The following is a 19306-nucleotide window of genomic DNA, read 5'->3' on the forward strand; positions in this document are numbered from 1 at the left end:
CCCATGTGCAGAGCTGATCCGCGCAAGGAGTGCCCTGCCACGCAGGGGTGTCCCCTGGGTAAGGGAGCCCCACGCGCAGGGAGTGCACCCCGTAAGGACAGCCGCTCAGCACGAAAGAAAGTGCAGCCTGCCCAGGAATGGCACCGCACACACAGAGAGCTGATACCACAAGATGATGCAACAAAAAGAAACACAGATTCCCAGTGCCACTGATAAAGATAGAAGCAGTCACAGAAGAACACAAAGCGAATGGACACCCCAGACAACTGGGGGGAAGAAGGGGGGAGAGAAATAAATAAATCTTTTGAAAAAAAAGACTCAGTCTGGAGGCGGGCTTTCATTAGTAGCCATAAAGAAGTGCCTGTGATAGTTCGTTGATAACCACTAAAGAACACCTAGGAGAAAGAGGTGTGTTAAATCCACCCATGCTAGGTTGTGTTCCAACCAATGGTCTGTAAAAAAGAACAAAGTGGCCTAGGGATGAACTATAAAGGCTGGAGCCAGCCTGTGGAAAACCAGGCCCCCGGGGTCTAATACCACAGAATCATATCCCTACGTCTCCTGTGTAGAGTTGATGCTACAGGATTAGAGTCCAGCAGAGTTACTGCACGGTCAGTGTCAGGCTGAGCAGGACATGCCGGTGCCCCAGTCTTCGGCAGACAGTGGGGACTAGGTTCTGGTATGGCATAGTCGGTCCCTGTCTCTGAGGAGGCAGTGGAAGGACAAAGCAGACAGCATTGCTATTTTCGAATTGCCTAATGAGTTCCATCACAATTCTCTTCAGTGAGTTCACCATCTCTCAACCTGTCTCCCAAGACGAAGGAAGCCTTTGAAGCAATATAAACTCTGCCTGGCCAAGGACTGAGGTCCATCTTAGACAATGCAATTCCATTCAAGTTCCATAAATCAGGTTTTAGAGATAATACAAGGAGCTATTGCCGAGAACCCACTTACAGCTAGAATGACAATCAAAGGCTCAAAATATTTCAAAGGTGCAAAATCTGATTTTGGTGAGTCTCTAATTTCACCTCTACTATGCTGAAATTCAAGGAGTGGGAACACTCTTCTCAACTTACTTTTTCTATTCAGCATCCTCTTTGGGTTGTTTATTCCAAACATAATTAAAGAATTCTAACAATGCACTTTTTTTTCTCTTTATAAATTGATTTATATGTACATTTTATATAAATGGAGTCACTTTTAATAGTTTCTATTTTCCACTAACAGGCCATTACAACCAAAAGACACACATTCACCAAGTATTTCTTTTTTTTTTTTTTTTAATTTCTCTCCCCTTCCCCCACCCCCCGCCCCAGTTGTCTGTTCTCTGTGTCTATTTGATGTGTGTTCTTCTTTGTCCGCTTCTGTTGTTGTCAGCGGCACTGGGAATCTGTGTTTCTTTTTGTTGCGTCATCTTGTTGTGTCAGTTCTCCGTGTGTGCGGCACCATTCCTGGGCAGGCTGCACTTTCTTTCGTACTGGGCGGTTTTCCTTGTGGGGCACACTCCTTGCACGTGGGGCTCCCTTACGCCAGGACACCCCTGCATGGCAGGGCACTCCTTGCACGCCTCAGCACTGCGCATGGGCCAGCTCCACACGGGTCAAAGAGGCCTGGGGTTTGAACCACGGACCTCCCATGTGGTAGACGGACGCCCTAACCACTGGGCCAAGTCCGCTTCCCAATCAAATATTTCTCAAGGATCTACTATATGCAAGACACTATCAGGAAAACAGATTAAACACACACACACCATCCCAGCTCTTTTGTAGGCAACTGGCAAGCAAAGTTATGACTGACACAAGACTTACTGATTTTAGCCCAAGTGGAACATAATGTATGAATCACCCATATAACCTTGTGATTAAAATATATTTGAACGCAAATGGTGGAGAGTAAAAGCCAATCAGTCACATTTTTTTCACCATGAAAGAAGGTGCTATATACTTTGATTCTACTATCATTTTTGTTTGTCCCCTTGATCTACATTTGAAAAGGAAAACGGAAAAGAAAAGTAGATGAAAAATTCCAGAATGTGCCATACTCCATCTTTTTGGGGTCTGGGATTTCTAGACTAACAGACAAAAATGAGGCTTATCAAATATAGTAACATTCACTAGGTGCCTATCAAGCAAATTCCTGCAGTGCGGGGGTAGACTCTAGGATACAGAAAATGAACCCACTTTACCCTCAAGGTGTATAAACCTGAGAGACAGAAACTAAAGGGTTATAATAATGCACCATAAAATGTTCTAACACGCAGAAAGAGATTCAAGGGCTACTTTGGCCCCTTGCCCAATGCCCCCTGTTGAAACGCCCAAATTTCCTGGGCTCTGAATGGCAGGATATAAAGAATACCCTCAAAGCCTGTGTGCCTAGACCCCTAAAATTATAGGTGTTAGAATGGGGAAGGGGAGAACTTCTCCCGCAAGTGCTGGAAGCAAACCCTTTGATTACCATCTCAACTGCTCAGTGTGGGACAAAGAAATGCTTAATAGAGGCTTCCAGCTGATGAGGTTGGTGATAACCAGGGACTGCCCTGGGCTGGAGGGCAGGCCAAATGGCCTGCTGATTTATGCTCTGCTATCTGAAAAATCACTAGGCCATTTTTATACCCCAGAGGGGAACTGAAATGACAAGCTTCAAATAACAGGGCTTAAACCATATTGTGAATGGGAGCAAACTGAGAAAGCTTCTAGGCCACCAGGCTGGGAATTCTAAAACCAAATATTTTATACTTTCAGAGATATGTCAAAAAATCCAATTAATTAATCTCATCTAATTAAATGAGTTCACTGGAAATAAAATACGGTATTTTTACCTCACTGTTACCTGAACCTACAATTACTAAGACAAAGAAGGGCAAATTTTATTTTGTGCAAAAGAGATAAAAGGTCAAGGAAGTAGGGGTTGGGACAAAAAAACTAGTGCTTTATAAAAAAGCACCTTAATGCTTGGTAGAAAACAATGCTGGGAAACGGATGTGACTCAACACAGCATCCACCTACCGTACAGGAGGTTCAGGGTTCGAGCCCAGGGCCTCCTGGCCCATGTGGTAGGAGCTGGCCCACACGCAGTGCTGCCAGGTGCAAGGAGTACCATGCCACACAGAGAGTGTCCCCCGCGTAGGGGAGCCCCACGCACAAGGAGCGCGCCCCGCAAGGAGAGCCGCCCCACGCAAAAAAAGTGCAGCCCAGTCAGGAGTGGCGCCATACACACAGTGGACTGACGCAGCCAGATGACGCAACAAAAAGAGATACAGATTCCAGGTGGCGCCAAGAATGCAAGTGGACACAGGAGAATACACAGCGAATGGGCACAGAGAGCAGATGGGGGAGGGGGTGGAAGGGTAGAGAAATAAATCAAATAAATCTTAAAAAAAAAAAAAAAAGCAATGTCCAACACCTATCAGGAATGTTCCCGGGGGAGAAAAATGAATTTTGAATATGCACACCACTTACAAACACAGGACTATAATCATCATTGTGAGTAAAATATGCACCCTCCTTCCTGCTTAGAGCCGGTCAATCTGAAATTTGGGATGAGAGCCGGAAGGTCTCACTTTGTATAGTGAGCCATTCCCTAGAGTCTCTTTTTAAAAAGCTGATGTTAGACAACACTATAGGATTCTGTGATTTACAACAAGAATATCATTCTGTTCTACAGCACTTCGATTGGTTATGGTGATGTACCAAGGGACACGGTTTGTCTGGCTCATGATACTGCCTACCACAGCAAGGCCTGCTGCAATGTGGAATCCACATGGGAATCAGATTATCTGGATTTGGTGGCAAACTCGGAATTATAGAAAAGCTCTCACAACATGATTGTTCATAACTGCAGCTGTGGCTCCTAATAGAGAGAAAGAATGAACATATAAGTTACGATGCATCTGAATCCTCCCGGATCTTCAAAACACAGGGTTTATTCCCTTCCTAACTTCTACCCTTCTAAGTTCATCATCAAGGGTAGGCAAACACTGCTGAAACTTAACACGCAAAACAGGCAGGGACACCTGGGTCCTGCTGACCTCGATAATGCCACCCTAAAGGGAAAGTAGTCAGTTGTTAATAACCAACCACACTGCTGGAACTTGAAAGTCATTCACTGTTCCACTTCCTGATTTGCTAAGGGCGCCTGCATGAGGGGATCCCTGGCTCAGCTACTTGAATTGCCAGGAATAAAATACTGTTTTATCTTTTCTAGCTCATGGAACGTTTATCTCATTTCAGGTGATCCCACTGGCACCTCTGCCATCGTTTTAAAGCTTTCTCAAGAAGCACGAGCAAGCAGACCCACGTGGCTGTTCAAGCCTCACAGAACTGGTAGGAAACGTAACACTTTTTGTAAAAGGGAGAAGGAATTTTTCTAAACACACAAAATCATAGTAATGATTTACATTCTCTGTCTAACAGCTTCCGGGAAATGAAAACCTACTCTATTCTGGCACCAGTTCCAACAGGTGGTTGAAATTCTGGGCACCTGCCAAGCCACCAGCAGCTCTTCTATATGACTGGCAAGCTACTGCTATCTTAAAATGAGCTGAAAACAAATCGGTCAAATGAAAGAAATGAAATTAAAACAATCATAAGCACATACAGATGTTAAGTCTGATGTACAAGTCGAGTGTGGTTTAATGGAAAAGATAGATTAATAGCAGCAAGAATGGTTAATTATTGAGTGATTACTATGTATCAAGCACTATTCTATTTTACATATCATTATTCATTTGGTCCTCACCATAACAACCTTTTGAAATAAGAATTACTTGTACCCCCATTTTCCACAGTAAGAAATAGAAACAGAGAAGGAAATTGGCCAAAGTCTCACAGCTAGTGAGGGAACTTGTCTCCCGAGGCCACCCATGGTACTTGGCCGGAAGACAAGAGGGGTGTGTTCCATTCCTGGTTCTGCCACAACTAGCAACATGACCTCCCAGGATGGCCCGGCCTCCCTTATCTCTAGTTCCTTGTCTATATAATGCAAGAGTTACACTAGATCTTTAAATTCATTTCCAGGATCATGTTGCTCTTTCCTTCAGCTAAATCCTTCAATTCAACGCCATACCACACTCTCTTCCTGGACAAACGTACTGCAGACATACAGAAGACATAAATCCATTCAGTGGTGGGTTCCCAGCTCTACACAGGAAAAGCAGATGAGGGAAACTGCGCCCCAAGGAAGCACAAACATTTCCCAACACCCCTTAGAAATTCTACTTCGAATTTAAAAGGTGCTCATTTCTCAGCTTTGCTGTAGAGAAACCTAAGTTTTATTCCAGCATTTAATCCTTTTTTGCCCCCTTTTATCCTACTTGAGTTATACCTTAGGCATGGCCAAGTCTAAATTAAATGTAGAACATTACCACTCCATCTTTTAATTGTACTAAAAAATGAGGTTCTTCAATTTTATTTTAACATAAAATACTATTCATTTTTTAAAACATGTTAATATAACTCTACCATCTAAATACAGAAAATATTATACATTTCTACTCTGAATCAATAAAAGAATGACTGCCCTATATTTACAGGTTTGCAGCATTATAGTTACAAACTTAAAAATTCAGTTATCATAAAAGGTGTTGCTTAAAGGTAGCTTTTTTAATGCAGTGTGAATTTTAAAGGTGCATGTAGCATATAAGAGATGGTGTTTTCAAGAAAAATTTATACTCTGCCTCTCAGTAAAGCGAAAGCATTTCAGTATTAGATTCCTCTGATTAGATTTTCAGATTGCTTCAGACATACAGACCTAGAAATAATTTTGGAAAATGGCCTTCCTGAGCTTTGTAAAATCATAAAACATAATTCAGACTTAATCAAATGTCATATGATTGCCACCAAATATGAATCCATTTTTAAGACCTACCAAGAACTCAAGTATTTGTAACACAGTACATTCTCCATTTTATCTACATACTTTGAGTACTTTTATGCAATATCCCATATTATTCCACAAGCTAACACAATCAACACAAGATTTTAAGTATAGGAAATGGAGGCCAGTGGAGAAACAACTGCTCACCTTCCTTTTGCTTTTTTCCCCCTTTGCTTTTTAATTAAATGATACATCTCAATATGAATTCATTAGAAGCCTGATAGCTCAATTAAACACTATGTTACTATGATACTCCGGGGCAATGTTTCAATATCAGTTAACAGAGCTAAGATGTAACCTGAGCAAAAAATGTGAGCCAAAAGTTATAATCAACCAGACTGCGGGGAGAAAAAAGTTGCAGTTGAGGGGGAAACATTCCCAATTTCTACATACTGTTAAAATTAAGTAAAAAGACCACAATGGTTTCTCCAGTAACAATAAAGTCTTTGGAGTTATATTAAGCAGCTAATCCCGTCACTGCTTTGATTCATTTTAATTTGGTTTCATTGATACTCATATCTGACACAACAGTAAAGAAAAGAAAAAGAAAGAAAATATCTGGGGTTAAAAAACTTAGTTTAGTGGAAGAAATTTCCCATTTGAAAATGAAAAGAAGTTTCTGGGTGAATCAGCAGATGAGCTAAATGAACCTGAAGGAGGGAAGGGAAGGCCTATGCTATAAACCCTGAAAGTGACATTTACAGACTCAGGACTCTGAATATGCACTGCCAATGGTAGTTAACATTTCCATTTGTTAAATAAATATAACTTTTTTTTTTTTCACTTATCCAACAAGACTTGAACGCCTCCTCCGCGTCAGCCAGGCATGGCACAAGGCTCTAAAGAGGCCATGGTGTAACTCACCGTTCCTTTCCTAAGGAGGCCTTCCTTCCCCTCCGTATTTAAAATTGCAGAGCCCACCCTCACCTCCACTCCCTTAAGGAGTGTTCTTAAGCCTCACCGTGACCTTTTATAAAAATCTGGAACAACTTCTTAGAAATTTTGGTGCCATTAGCCTGGAACGGGATCCCAGGTCCTGTTTGCAAAAGCTCCTCAGAAGATTCTCCTGAGGAGGTAAGGTGAGACCTCCCACTTCCCCCACCCCTCTCCACATGTGTTTATCTTCATAGCATCCAGCATCTTCTAATTTATGCCATAAAATTTGTATGGTATAAGTATCCAGCCATGAGGCTTGGAGCATCTTAGGGGTGGGGATTGGGGCCTGTTCCATCAACTGATGAATTCCCAGTGCTTGCACATAGTAGGTGCTCCCTAAGTAACTGCTGAGTAAATTAACAAAAAGGGACATGAATCCTTCCCTCAGGGACTGTACAATCTCCGGGGAATGGTGAGGGGGGAGGTAGATCTCACATAGTCAAATAAATGTAAAGGCACATAGCTGAGATAAGTACTAAATGATCTCTAAGAAGAATCTATAAGGAGAATCTGACCTAATCTCAGGCATCAAGGAAGTGACTCTTGAAGAAGCAAGACGAGGGGAAAACTTGAAGAAAAGAAACAGTTAGGCAAGGGGCAACCCTCCAGAAAGAGGGAAGAAAGCCGCAGGAGTAGGGAGGGAATGGTAGGCAGAGCTGGTCCACAGCAACCATGGGACGCCTCCCAGCTGAGTTCCAGCAGGGTGGTGGCGTTGTCTTACTTTCTACCAGCGTACTCTGAATGAATCCCACCCATTTGAAGAGTGAGGGAATGTAAGTAGGAAGTATAAAATCCATTCTATATCTCCACCCACCAGTGGGCCCCCCTAGAACTGCAGAAAAACCAAACAGAACCAGTGATATGTGTCCCAACATATCCACCAGGGCAACTCCTGGGCAACAGGCTAGAGATGTCCCCTCCTCCCTCCCACACGTACCTCCCCTCTCTAAACTCCGACCTGCATATACCAGGCCTTGGGCGGGCAGGCCAGCCCTGGTCAACCACTCTCTACCCGAGCCCAAGGCCAAAGTCTTTCAGGGTGTGGCACAATCGGAAGGAGCTGGCACTACAGGCCCACAACACATATCAGAAAACTACTCATTTTCTCATAAACTTAAAGCACTGACAGTATTATAAACCCCCAGAAAAACTCCAAAGCTAACTCAAAGGAGAAGACCCCAACTATCTGGAGCCCTTGGGGAATTTGCGAAGTGTGGCAAACAAGTTTTCAAATGGAGAGCTTACTCTCAGGAGCAGCAAAATATTTTTATTTTAAGCAATGGGTTTTTTAAAAGATATAAAACGCATTACTTGTTTCTTTACTTTCTTAAGCAAAAGGACATTCAACACAATGATGGCTCAGGATCAACACTGCACAGAACCATAGTTGAGCAAATATTCGTAGAAGAAGCTCTACTTGGCGGCAGGAACAGCATGAGGCCCTGGGACTGAGAGGTATACCTGCAAGGAGAGTGTAGGACACCATTTTGGGCACTGTGCCAACTCTTCTTAAATCACTGTGCTTCTTTACTGCTGGGTGTTACATTTTATATAATTTCCCAGCCTGTTTCCTTGCATTCAGGTTGCCAGCAGCCCCTTCTTTACAGATCTGTCTACAAAAATCCTTCTCTCATCTTTACATTTACTGTGCCTAATCTGCTGTGGGATGAGAAACCAGATCACCAAACTGGTTAGAATTGTCTCTCTAATGGATGATTAAATAAATTCTTGGTGAGAAACCCAATTGGTAGTCTATAAATCAAGCACACTACTGTTTCTGAGCTGTGCTCTTTCCAACATCTCATCTGTTCGGAAGCCATAAGGGGCCTTGAATAAGGAGTCAGACAGTCTCAGTCCATATCCCTGGTGTGTCCAGCACTTCCAGTGGTGTGCTCTTAAGCAAACTGTTATCTTTGTTTTTTTTTTCAGGAGGTACCAAGGATTAAACCCCAGGACCTTGTACATAGGAAACAGGTGCTAAACCACTGATCTATATCTGCTCTCCAGTGAGAGTTTTTTTCATTTGTTTGTTTTTAGGAGGTACTGGGGTAGAACCCAGGACCTCCGTACATGGGAAGCAGATGCTCAACCATTTGAGCTCTATCCACTCCCCAGGCAAGTTACTTTTCAAGACTCTGCCTCAGTTTTTTCATCTGTAAAATGGTGATAAATGGGTACCCTTCCGCTAGGGTGAGCATAAAGCCTAAATAAGCGACTGTGTATCACCCGGCTCATGGTAAACCCTCAACAGAGGTTAGTTGCCACTGTTATTTTCATCATCGTCAACGGGGCTCAAATATGTGAATGCCAACAGGATATGGCTTCAACAGTCCCCGCCACAGCCACCTTACCCTAACCACAGTCCCCAATTCCAGGAAGTAACATCAGGCTATTCTTTGCAACAAGACAGCCACTGATTAAGTCAAGAGTGACAACATGACAGGGCAGCCCTTTAGCTATGAGGTCACCACCACACTCGAAGTGTGGCCTGACGTGAATGGTTCTCCCCAGGAGGGGCCGTGGCCACTAATAAAGCCCACCAGGCTGGTTTGCTCCAGGGCCTGGAGGAGAGAATTCAGGAAAGACTGGCCAGGGGCTGGCAGGGGCAGAGGTGCTAGTCTGGGAGACAAGGAAGCCCAGAAAGGGCCCCATCCCAGGTCCTGTGCTCATCCTGAGAACTGAGCAGAGCACATCCAGTTCAGGGCCTGCCCCACGTCCCCACACAACTTAAGGCGGCCCCAGTGATTTTTTTCCTCTTTGCAACAACCGATGCCACCAAAGGCCTGCCAAACTAGCCCAGGGAGGCTACTGAGTAGCTGAACTCCAGATGTCAGCCTCAACTCATCAGGGCATAAAATTCAACTGCAAAAGCGACAACGTGCTTCTTTAAACAGCCAACCAGGGCACCAGGAGGACATGGGAGTCGAGGGGAACTGCCCGGCTGCTCCACAGGCCACCCTCCAACCACTCCAGTTTGAACCCTAGATCAGTATCTCCACAAGGCTTCCACGGCACCTACCACGTCTTCCTAGGCTTTAAGTTTCAAAAAAGAGAAGAGATGAATAAAGTTATATCTATGGCTCAGGTAAGAAGAGTCAAGCTATGAAACTAAGCAAACTTGAGTGGCTGATTAGGAAATGGCACGAGGCCACTCTCAAAATACCACCACCTTGGACAGCACACCGGCATACATAAGGTACCTCACACATACTGCACCCCGTTTCCGCACAAGGACCCTGTGAGGTAAGTGTAATGAACTCCATCTCTAGATGTGGAAAATGAGGCTGAGAGGTTAGGAATCCACAATTCCCTGGTCCAGAAGACAAAAGGGGACACAAAGAGGATGCACAGCCCTATACATCTATCATCACCAAAAGCAATTATGATACAAGGGAAGCAATGGACCTAACTCAGAGTATCTTGCCAGTTCACTTTTTTCTCTCTTAGCTTTTCAGTCACTTAGAATAAGGTCTCAATCTACACTTAGAATCCAGGCCTTTCCCAGATGTCCCAGAAGTGTGGTGGCCTGGATCAAGCAACCAAAGAAAAGAGACAAACAGAAAGGCTAGACCACTGATCTGCTGATACAATTAACTAAAAGAAGGACATCTACCCAGGTAAGGCTTGAAGAATGAACAATACAGAGAGAGAGAATCTGAGGTATGTGCTCAGTAAGAGCCAGGGAGGATTTTGGCTGCAGCAAAAACAAAACTTCAAAGAGAACAGAAGCTGTGGGAGCTTCAAAGACCCCCTGCAGGACCAATTAACACCTACAAATGTTAATCTAAGCAGTCACTTACTGATGGCTACCCCACTAAATGGGTGCTCAGCTACATCTTAAAAGAGCTATTCTCCCAAATGGGATAGCGGATAGGGGTTGGGAGGTGATTCCATTTTGTTTCCCAAGGGAGAACAGTCAAGAAGAAAACAAATATCCAAGAATAAAATTCATCTCAGAGTTATGTATAATGTAGAAAGTATGGGAAACAAATTATCCAGGAAAATACAAATGGTGAGATAAACTATGGTACAGCTCTGAGTTAGAGAAAAAAGCACGCAGCCACTAAAAATCCTATTTTGGAAGATGAGTTACTACAACAGGAATGGGCTCTTCCATAATGTTAAGGGGCCAAAAAAACCAAAAGAACAAAAACACCCAAAACTGCATTTAAAATTTGCCTGCAACTTTATAAAATCAGCAGCCTAGAATGGTAATAAAGGCCAGGAATTTGTTCTGTTTACTGCAGTGGCCCTACCTCTAACATGTCTGGCACGTACCAGGCACTTATGAAAAAATGCTTTGAATTCATTATTTATCTACTATTTATTAATCAAGTAATTAACATCCATACCTGGTACCTGGACATACAGAGATGGAACGATATAAACATACACCAAGTACACAGGAGAGTTAGAACCGATAAGCACATCAAAGTTCAACAATAGTGGATACCTCCTACCAAGGGGATTAGCAAAGACATTCATTTTCATATTCATTCCTCCTGTATTTTCCCAGTTTTCCCCCAAAGCTCTGTAAAACTGCTGTAATTTTTAGGGGCTGTTTTTCATTAAGGAGCCTGCAGACTGGGCAGGAGTGACACGCAGCCCACTGTCTGAAACAGCATCTGCTTTGCCGCCGGGGCTGTGGCACTACAGCCGAATGCGAAGGTCATGCGGAAATCTGGGAGGGCATTAAAAGCAGAATCTGCACATTCAAAATTATAAGGCTCCTTGAGCAGAAAAGCTCAAGGAGTTCAATGCTTATTATCACATCCTGGAGCCAACTTTTTTCCTTGGGAGATGTGTCTGATGTCTATAAAGGAAATCAACAGCAAAAGAGATCAGATACACAAGTACCTGACTCATTAAAAACTGACCTGTACACAGGTAGATCATTTTTTTTATTCGATTCTTTAAGGTGGTAATATTTTAGAGAAGAAAAAGAATGGGCTCTGATATCCAGGACACCTTGTGAAAACACTGCCATTTACTCCTTAGATACGACTTTGAACTCTGTTTATCCTCTCCAGGCCTACTTTCTAATCTGTAAAATGGGGATTTAGCCCACCTCATACTCTTGCTAAAGGGATTAAATGAGCCAGCAGTAGTAAACTGAAATAACAGGCTCTCAACAAATCTCCACTTTCAAGGGTCCCTGTTGATTAAAGGAACTTGGTCACAGGTGGAGGAGCTTTTAAGTAAAAATGATTAGTCATTAAATTCGTGGAAACATGAGTTGTCCTTGTTCACGTCTGAACACAGGACATGTCCAGGAGGTTAAAGAACCCAATGACCTATGCTGAAAAGGGAACATAATGAGGTAACAGCAGCCCTCAGGGAAAAGAACTGGGCACTGGCTCCCAGAACACCTGGGTTCTAGCCTCGATTCAACCATTTACAAGCTGTGCAGCCTTAGACAAAGCACCTCACCACAGCGGGCCTCAGTCTCCACACCTGTAAAATGGACTGACAAGGCATCTTGCAACATGGTTCTAGGCACAGCAGCCAGGCAGTAGGAGGTATTAGCATGCTCAGGGTCATTACTGGCAGGATTTTTTTAGCACTGTGTTCTGGGGTGGCAGAGCCTCAGGCCTTCTGACTAATAGAAGGCTTACACCTGAGGGTGTGGTGTCTCCCTTTTGACCAGTTCTGTACCATCCAAAGCCACTGTCCCAGTCACAGGCAGGGGACCAAAGGAAGCCTCCTATAGGCAGGGTCTGCCCAAGTGGCTCTCTGGTCCCACAGGTCCTGAGGTTGTGTTGCAGATTCCACTCTAAACCACCACTTCCTAGACTCAGTTAAAATGCAAATGTTCCTAGAAAAAGCAGGCAACAACACCACAACCTATTTTGGAGCTTCCTTGTGAAAGTGGTCTTCAGGTGCTCCAGAAAGCAAGTTCAGATAGAGGTAAGAAAGATGGTAGCAGAGAGAACTAGAACCTCAGTTCCAGAAGACACACTCGCCAATTTCCTAATTCTGCACAGAGCTCACTCTACGTTTATTTTTAAACTATGCTTATGTGGTTTATTTTAGACATGCTTTTGTGCTGCCATACAATTGTGGGGGGAAAGGTGCGAATATTTTACATTTAAAACCTGAGAATCAATTCCCACCTTTCATCCTGGAGGACGAAAAAAAATTCATAATCACCTAAGGTGGTTCACTGCTGGGTCAAGAACTTGCTCAACGTGTCTGCTATATAGCTCGGAAAATTGGGGAAGAAAACAAATAATCATTTAAAATTGCCATTTTTTTTTCCCTATAAAGGCATCTGAACTCTACTTACTTCAGTCAATTCACAGCCTATTCCCTGAAGCCCTGTGGCCAAACTGAAAGGTCCAAAAATGCCTACTTAGACTACGCAGCTCGGGCACCTACCCACACTTTAATGTAAGCAACGGAAGGCAAATATAAGCCCTGAAGCAGGAGTTCTTAGGCTGGGTCTGAGGATGCCCTTGGCTGTAGCTATGTGTCAACCCCTAAAACTAGATGACAAATTGTGCAGTCATATGTATTTTTTTCTGCAACGTTTATCCAAGGTCTTCATCAGACTCCCAAAAGATTCCAAGAAGATCTTTATTACCACCCAATAAAGTTACCCAGAGCAAGGGTTCTTAACCAAAGGTCCATGAACTTGAACTGAAATTCAAAAAAACATTCTTGTGAGGATGTGTTGGTGCAGGTGTGATACACTCATTAAATAACACACAGTATAGTACGGACTTAGTAAGGGGTCCATGGTTTTCACCTGACTGGCAAAGGGGTCTGTGGAACAAAAAAGGTTAAGAACCCTGCCCTAGAGGTTGGAAACCTTTCATATATGTCTGTAATTGGCAATGGAAGACTGCAGGTTACCGGGAAAAACTCAAGAGGCCAGCATTCTAAGGCTGCTATTGCCACTAATCAGCTTTGACCTTAAGCAATCCCTTAAACACTCCGTCCCTCAGTTTCCACATCTGTAAAATGAGGATGTTGGAGGTGGATCATTTGCTCATACTTGCCTTCAGGGCCTTTAAAAATACCAGGATCATGAGGTAAAGCTGCAGCTAAAACAGGAAAAGGCCAAGTGAGATGCGCCTATTCCCAGAAAAGCTGCTTAAAATATTTACCACTGCTTTCCTTGGAGGGGTCAAAGATAGAAGCCACCTCCATTTCCTTCTTTCTTCTATTTCAGACAGCCAAATTTGAAGATTCACAATAAGGTCCTTTGAAGAGATTTGAACTATGAAGTTCATGCAAAAATACAGTAATTCTGTCACATGCATGAAAAGCTCAAAAGGACATAAAACAGAGTTTCCCTAAAGCCTCATGACAAATCACCTAATTGTTGCAGCAACTTATTTTAGCCAGTGTCATCTACATCTGTTAGAACATGTAACTGATGAAAATTAATTATGGGTGTCATATAAATGGATGTTTTAATATAATCCTGGAAGTCTGAGTGAAAAATGTTGCTCCATTTTAAGAGAAAACTGTTTCCCTTCACTCTACATAGTTCTTCTACACCTGTAGTAGTCAATGTCTGATTTTCATAAATGGGCAGGTAAGCTGGAAGTCCTCAACCTTTTGGCACTATATCTCTATTGTCATTATTTTCTCAGTTGATACATTTGTACATAGTCTACAGTATCCCAACCTAGCCATGGTATCATAAATTTTCAATCTGTCAGACCCTGTAAATCCAAAGCAAACTTATATGTGATTGCTTGAGGGACAGGGGGGGATTAAATTGAAGACTTTTTATAGGTATTTGTTAACCAAGAAGAGAAGTGGATGGAAATTGATCTTATTTTTAAAAGCCGTTACCAAACGAATGCTTAGAGTGTCCCTGAAGCAGGTTAATACCCATTCCCCACACAGATATACTAATGTTTTAGGTGACAAGTTAGAAGCAGAGAGCCAAACTTATACAGACCACCTTCAGTATCATCCTCTCGCAAGGCCTGGGGAAATTAGTGTGTGATCTGTAGAGTTCTGTATCTCAAGAGATGAGTGACTGATAGAAAACATCAGTGTCAGTGGGTAGCACGGTAGCTGCCCTTCCTTCAGAGTAGAGCAGAGCGCCAGGCACTGCTGGCTATTCACACATCTGCGAATTCTGGAGCCTTGTTCTCACCCCACATCAGGATTCTTCTTCATTTTCATGAGTTCCAAAGCCAACAGTAAAAGGCAGTAATGTTTGCAAGCTCCATTCCTCAAAGATAAAGAATTCTGATAACCCAATGAGAGTAATGAGTTAAAACTCCAAGTAACTGGCCAATGAATATAAACATTCTGCCACCTTCCTGTCCTATTCAGCAAGGAAAGAGCTGGAGGGCGTGCAAAAACAGGAGCAGGAAGAAAATCTAGAAGTGACACAGTTCAAGAAATCCCTGCTCAGGAGAAAGAGCAAACTTGCTTTCCTACTCAATGCCACTTTTCATATGAGACCCAATCCTGCGGTCCTGACCCCTGGTGGTTTTTAAAGACAAACCAAAGCAAGGGTGTGGGGTCAGATTTCTTGGCCGGATTACAAAGGGGACAAAAAAATGACTTCCATTTAATTAGCAAAATTAAACTTTCCAGAAAAGCAACCCCTCTTTCCTTCATTGTCAATCTCTTTAAAAACCTTCAATTCAGCAGCGAATGCAGAGATTTAATAGCTATCTTGGGAACAAGTGGGTAAAGACAACAAGATTGTTGTATTGGAGGGAGGGTGTTCCCCAAAGAAATGTGTACGTCAAATTTCCTAAGGCAAAATCTCAGCTCTGGCTCCTTTAGAAGAATGAAGAACAGTGTGCTCCTTCTACAAAATTCAGTGAGACTGCTTCAGAAGACACCGAAAGGTTAGACTTCTTCTCGGGTTACTCTTCCATAAACCAGACAAAGAAATTCCTAAAAGGCTATAAGCATTTTTTCCCCAAACAAACACCCACAGGAATAGGTCAATGTAAAAACAAAGCAGCTCATTGCTAACCATCGTTTGTTTCTTTTGTGAGGAAAATTTTACTCCATTGCAATTGCACCCAATGTTCACACATAACTGTCCTGAAATAAAAGTTGCATTCAAAATTGACTGTAGCCCCAGGCTTTCCTCATGCTTGAAAAGCTAAAGGTATTGGCGTTAGGGAGAAGAATCTGGGTGTTTGATACTTTCTTCTTCACTGTCCATGACCAAGTATAGGAGGACTATAATTTCCCTTCCAATCATCACTACTACCCAGGCCTGAGTGTCTGGGAAATCCAGACAACAATCAAACCTAACATTACAGGGCTGCTTCGCCACCATATCCCTCTCCTGTTGCAATCAGGTTTGTGAAGGACTTCCCCTATTCTGCCTTTCATGAATCAAGAGCAAAATCTGCCAACTTCAGCCAGTTCCTCTTGGCGCTCAGCTGAGAGGTTCTCCTTCCTTCCCTGGGCAGCACAAGGCTGCTCTGGTTTTTAACTGGCGTAACGTGGAAATGCACTGTAGGAACCTGCTAACTCTTTCACAGCCAGCGAGAAGTGAGAGTGTGAGGCTCTGACCCCATCTTCTAGGAAACTGAATGACCACGCTCAGATGAAGGCTGGTTTGTGGAAAGCAGTTCTGACCCCAAATCCAATTTGTCAGTTAGAGTCTCTGGGAAGGAAAAGGAAGAAAGAGAAGAGCTACAAAGTAACCAACTTGGTTACTTAGCAACCCGGCAAAACTTGCCTGACTACAGAGGGCGAGGAGGCATCTCACAGCCCATTCAAAGAGTAACAGTCTACGATTTACATGCAAATAGATAAAGACAAAGGAGAAGGGGAAATCTAAATTAGCAACTGGAGTTTACAGCAGAGGAGTAGCGGCCACATAAAAAGTTTCTCCTGGGAAGGAGATAGGATACATATGTACAAAAAATACACATTAGCGAATGAATTAATACAAAGACCATAAACCCCACCAAACCTACAGGCCCCCTTCATAAAAGCCAATGCTATGGTGGGTGGGAGAGACAGGGCACACAAAGTAGAGAATCTGAAATTGAAACACTTCTACCACTAACTTCCACGAAAGGCATGCAAAAAGATGACAATCTGAGGCTGGGAAAACTCTGGGTCAAAGCACTAGGGAAAGCAGTTAGCCTCGCTCAAAAGAAAAGCAAACAAAGCACAGCTCCCGGAGGCAGGTCTCCGAACTGTGGGTGGATTCAGAGCCTCTGGGGAAGAGAGGACAGACACCTCCCACATCCACTGGGGAAGCACAGTTTCCAAACTTGGATCAAACCCACACCCTGCAGAGGAGACACAGCGCCCTGCAGGTTCTCTAAGGAAGGAGACACATTCACCGATTCGGTTCAGTTAAGTGCTGGAGGCTTTGTAGTTTGCCCAAGAAGCTCAAACTCTCCATCCCAGCTTCTAGCCATACACCTGAACCAGGTTGCCCAGGCTCAGAACTGGCTGCAAGAGGACTGACAGCTCCTCCGTCCCACCATCACCACCACCGCCGCCGCCACCCCCAGCCTCACACCTGGACCAAGGTGGGCAGGGCCCAGGGCTGACTTGCTGAAGGCATAACAGCCGAGCCACTTACTTCTCATACTCAGTGTTGTCTCTGTCACAGCGCGAATCCTTGTGCTTTTGCCAGTCTTTGCCATGCTTGCAGGTGGTGAGGAGGAGGATGTCCTCCCCGTTGTGGACGTGATATAAGGCATTCCTGGTGTCTGACCCTATCCCTGTCAGGTACCTTTTCCCCTTGAATACCAGCATGTACTTCCTGAGAGGAGGGATGGTGTTGAACTTCAAAAACCCCCTCTCCCCTCCTGTCCTGGGATGATCCTTAGAAAAGAGGGGAATAGAAACATCAAAGTTGGGTCGGAAGTTTTCAGTACTGATGCTGGCTTTGGCCAGCATTGCCTGGCCGATGTCAAACCCCACGTCCTCAGTGTAGTCAGGCCAAGTGCCGGAATATAAATTAAAAATTAAATGATTCCTACCATTGTTCCACAAGTGGAGACTCTGCACTTTGGATCTCAAATTGTGCACATACTGAGGTGACAACTGGTCTCTGTCTAAAGTATCCAGACTCAGGACAAAGAGGCACGCCTGGCTGGGGTCCGAGGTGTAGAACCTGGAGCCCTCGATGGCCGCTAGAATGTTTTGGTAACTTTCGGCGATTTTCTCCCCCTTTTGCTGCGGGTACACGTAGACTTTGAAGCCGTTTTTCTTGCAAAGGGTGAAATCGAAGCAGGACTCCATGCGGCACCTCTTGCCTTTGTAAATGCTCGAGTTAGCGTCTCGCTTCTGCCGGGGGGAAACGTGCACGCTGGAATCCTCGTTTTCCAATTGATCCCAAGGAACGAAGGGGCGCAGAGCGTCCGGGAAGCGGGGCCAGAAATGATCCGGACTCGGGTGGTGCAAGCCATTCCGACCGCTGTGCTCCTCTCTCCGGCTCCTTGATGCCCTGAACTGCAAGCCTCCGAAATAAAACAAAAGGGCGAGACAAGAGCCAGCTGAGAGCAGGATGAAATAGCGTTTTTTGGCCTGCATGTGTCCTGCCTGGGTCAAGAGGATTGTAAATAAACACAAGAATCACCCAAGTTTCCCAATCAACACTTTCAGCTCCAGTCCGCCATCTTCCCGCCTGTAAAGACTTCAAACTCTCCGCTCCCACCTTCTCTGGATGCCTTTCCCCAAGCCGTGGACTGATCCAGCGCATGTGGGCGATTTCTTTAACTTTCTCCCCTTCGGTCTTTCATCTTTGGGTTGCACAATGGACGGGAGAGAGCGGGGCTGAATACCTCGCACCCAGGGCGGGCGAGCAGCGGGCTGGAATTTTCTTGCATGCAACAAGACGGAGGGAAAAGAAAGGGGGGGTGGGCTCCCGATACCCAATCAATGGCAACACGGAGTGATCCCCTCGCCTCTCGGATTCCTCTCGGCAGCGTGGAGAACGAGCCCCGGGAAAGCAACTTCAACTCATCCACACTCCCGTGCAGAGCACCCCGGTTCCAACAAGTCAGCCGATGGCCAGGTTCAGCCGGCTAGTGCATCCTGCAGCTGGAGCGCCGTAACCTCACAAATCCCTGCATCTCTCTTTCTTCCCGTCTGCAGCGGCTCCAAGACTCCGGCGGTGTTTACTCCTGCGATCGCGGGGCCGGCCGCCGGGACGCGCGGCGGCCGGGCTGCAGGCGGCGGCGGCGGCGCTGGGTGGCGGCGGCGGCGGCGCGTCCTCCCCGCGGGCAGAGCCGGCCCCGAGCGGCGCTTCGCAGGCCCCCGCGCGATCGCCGCCGACCGCCGCGTTCGGTCGCCGAGTGTTACCCGGTTCTGAATGTTACACTTACACATTCCATTCCCGACACGACAGCGCTGACCTCATCCATCCACGCAGCCCGCGCTGCCATTGGCCGGGCGTCACGTCCGGGGGGGGCGGTGCTTCCGCTGCGCCCATTCATAACCCCCGGCCGCGCGCCCCGGCGCCGGCGCGGCGCGGGGGCCCGGGGGGCGCGGGGCCGCCGGGGCTCGGAGGGCCCCGGGGCGCGGCGGGCCGGCC

The 19306-nt window shown here is 45.1% G+C and overlaps 1 protein-coding gene across 1 annotated transcript in view; it reads right to left on the minus strand.

Annotated features, from left to right (window-relative positions):
- Positions 1–19052, minus strand: part of EXT1 (exostosin glycosyltransferase 1) — a 290879-nt gene extending 271827 nt beyond the window's left edge. Inside the window, exon 1 of the mRNA XM_004482227.5 lies at positions 17348–19052. Coding sequence (XP_004482284.1) covers positions 17348–18303 — 956 coding nt within the window. The 5' untranslated portion in view covers positions 18304–19052. The remainder of the gene's footprint in view (positions 1–17347) is intronic.
- Positions 19053–19306: the final 254 nt, after the last annotated feature.

The sequence above is a fragment of the Dasypus novemcinctus genome, chromosome 14 (genome assembly GCF_030445035.2).
Source record: "Dasypus novemcinctus isolate mDasNov1 chromosome 14, mDasNov1.1.hap2, whole genome shotgun sequence".
Taxonomy (NCBI): Eukaryota; Metazoa; Chordata; class Mammalia; order Cingulata; family Dasypodidae; genus Dasypus; species Dasypus novemcinctus.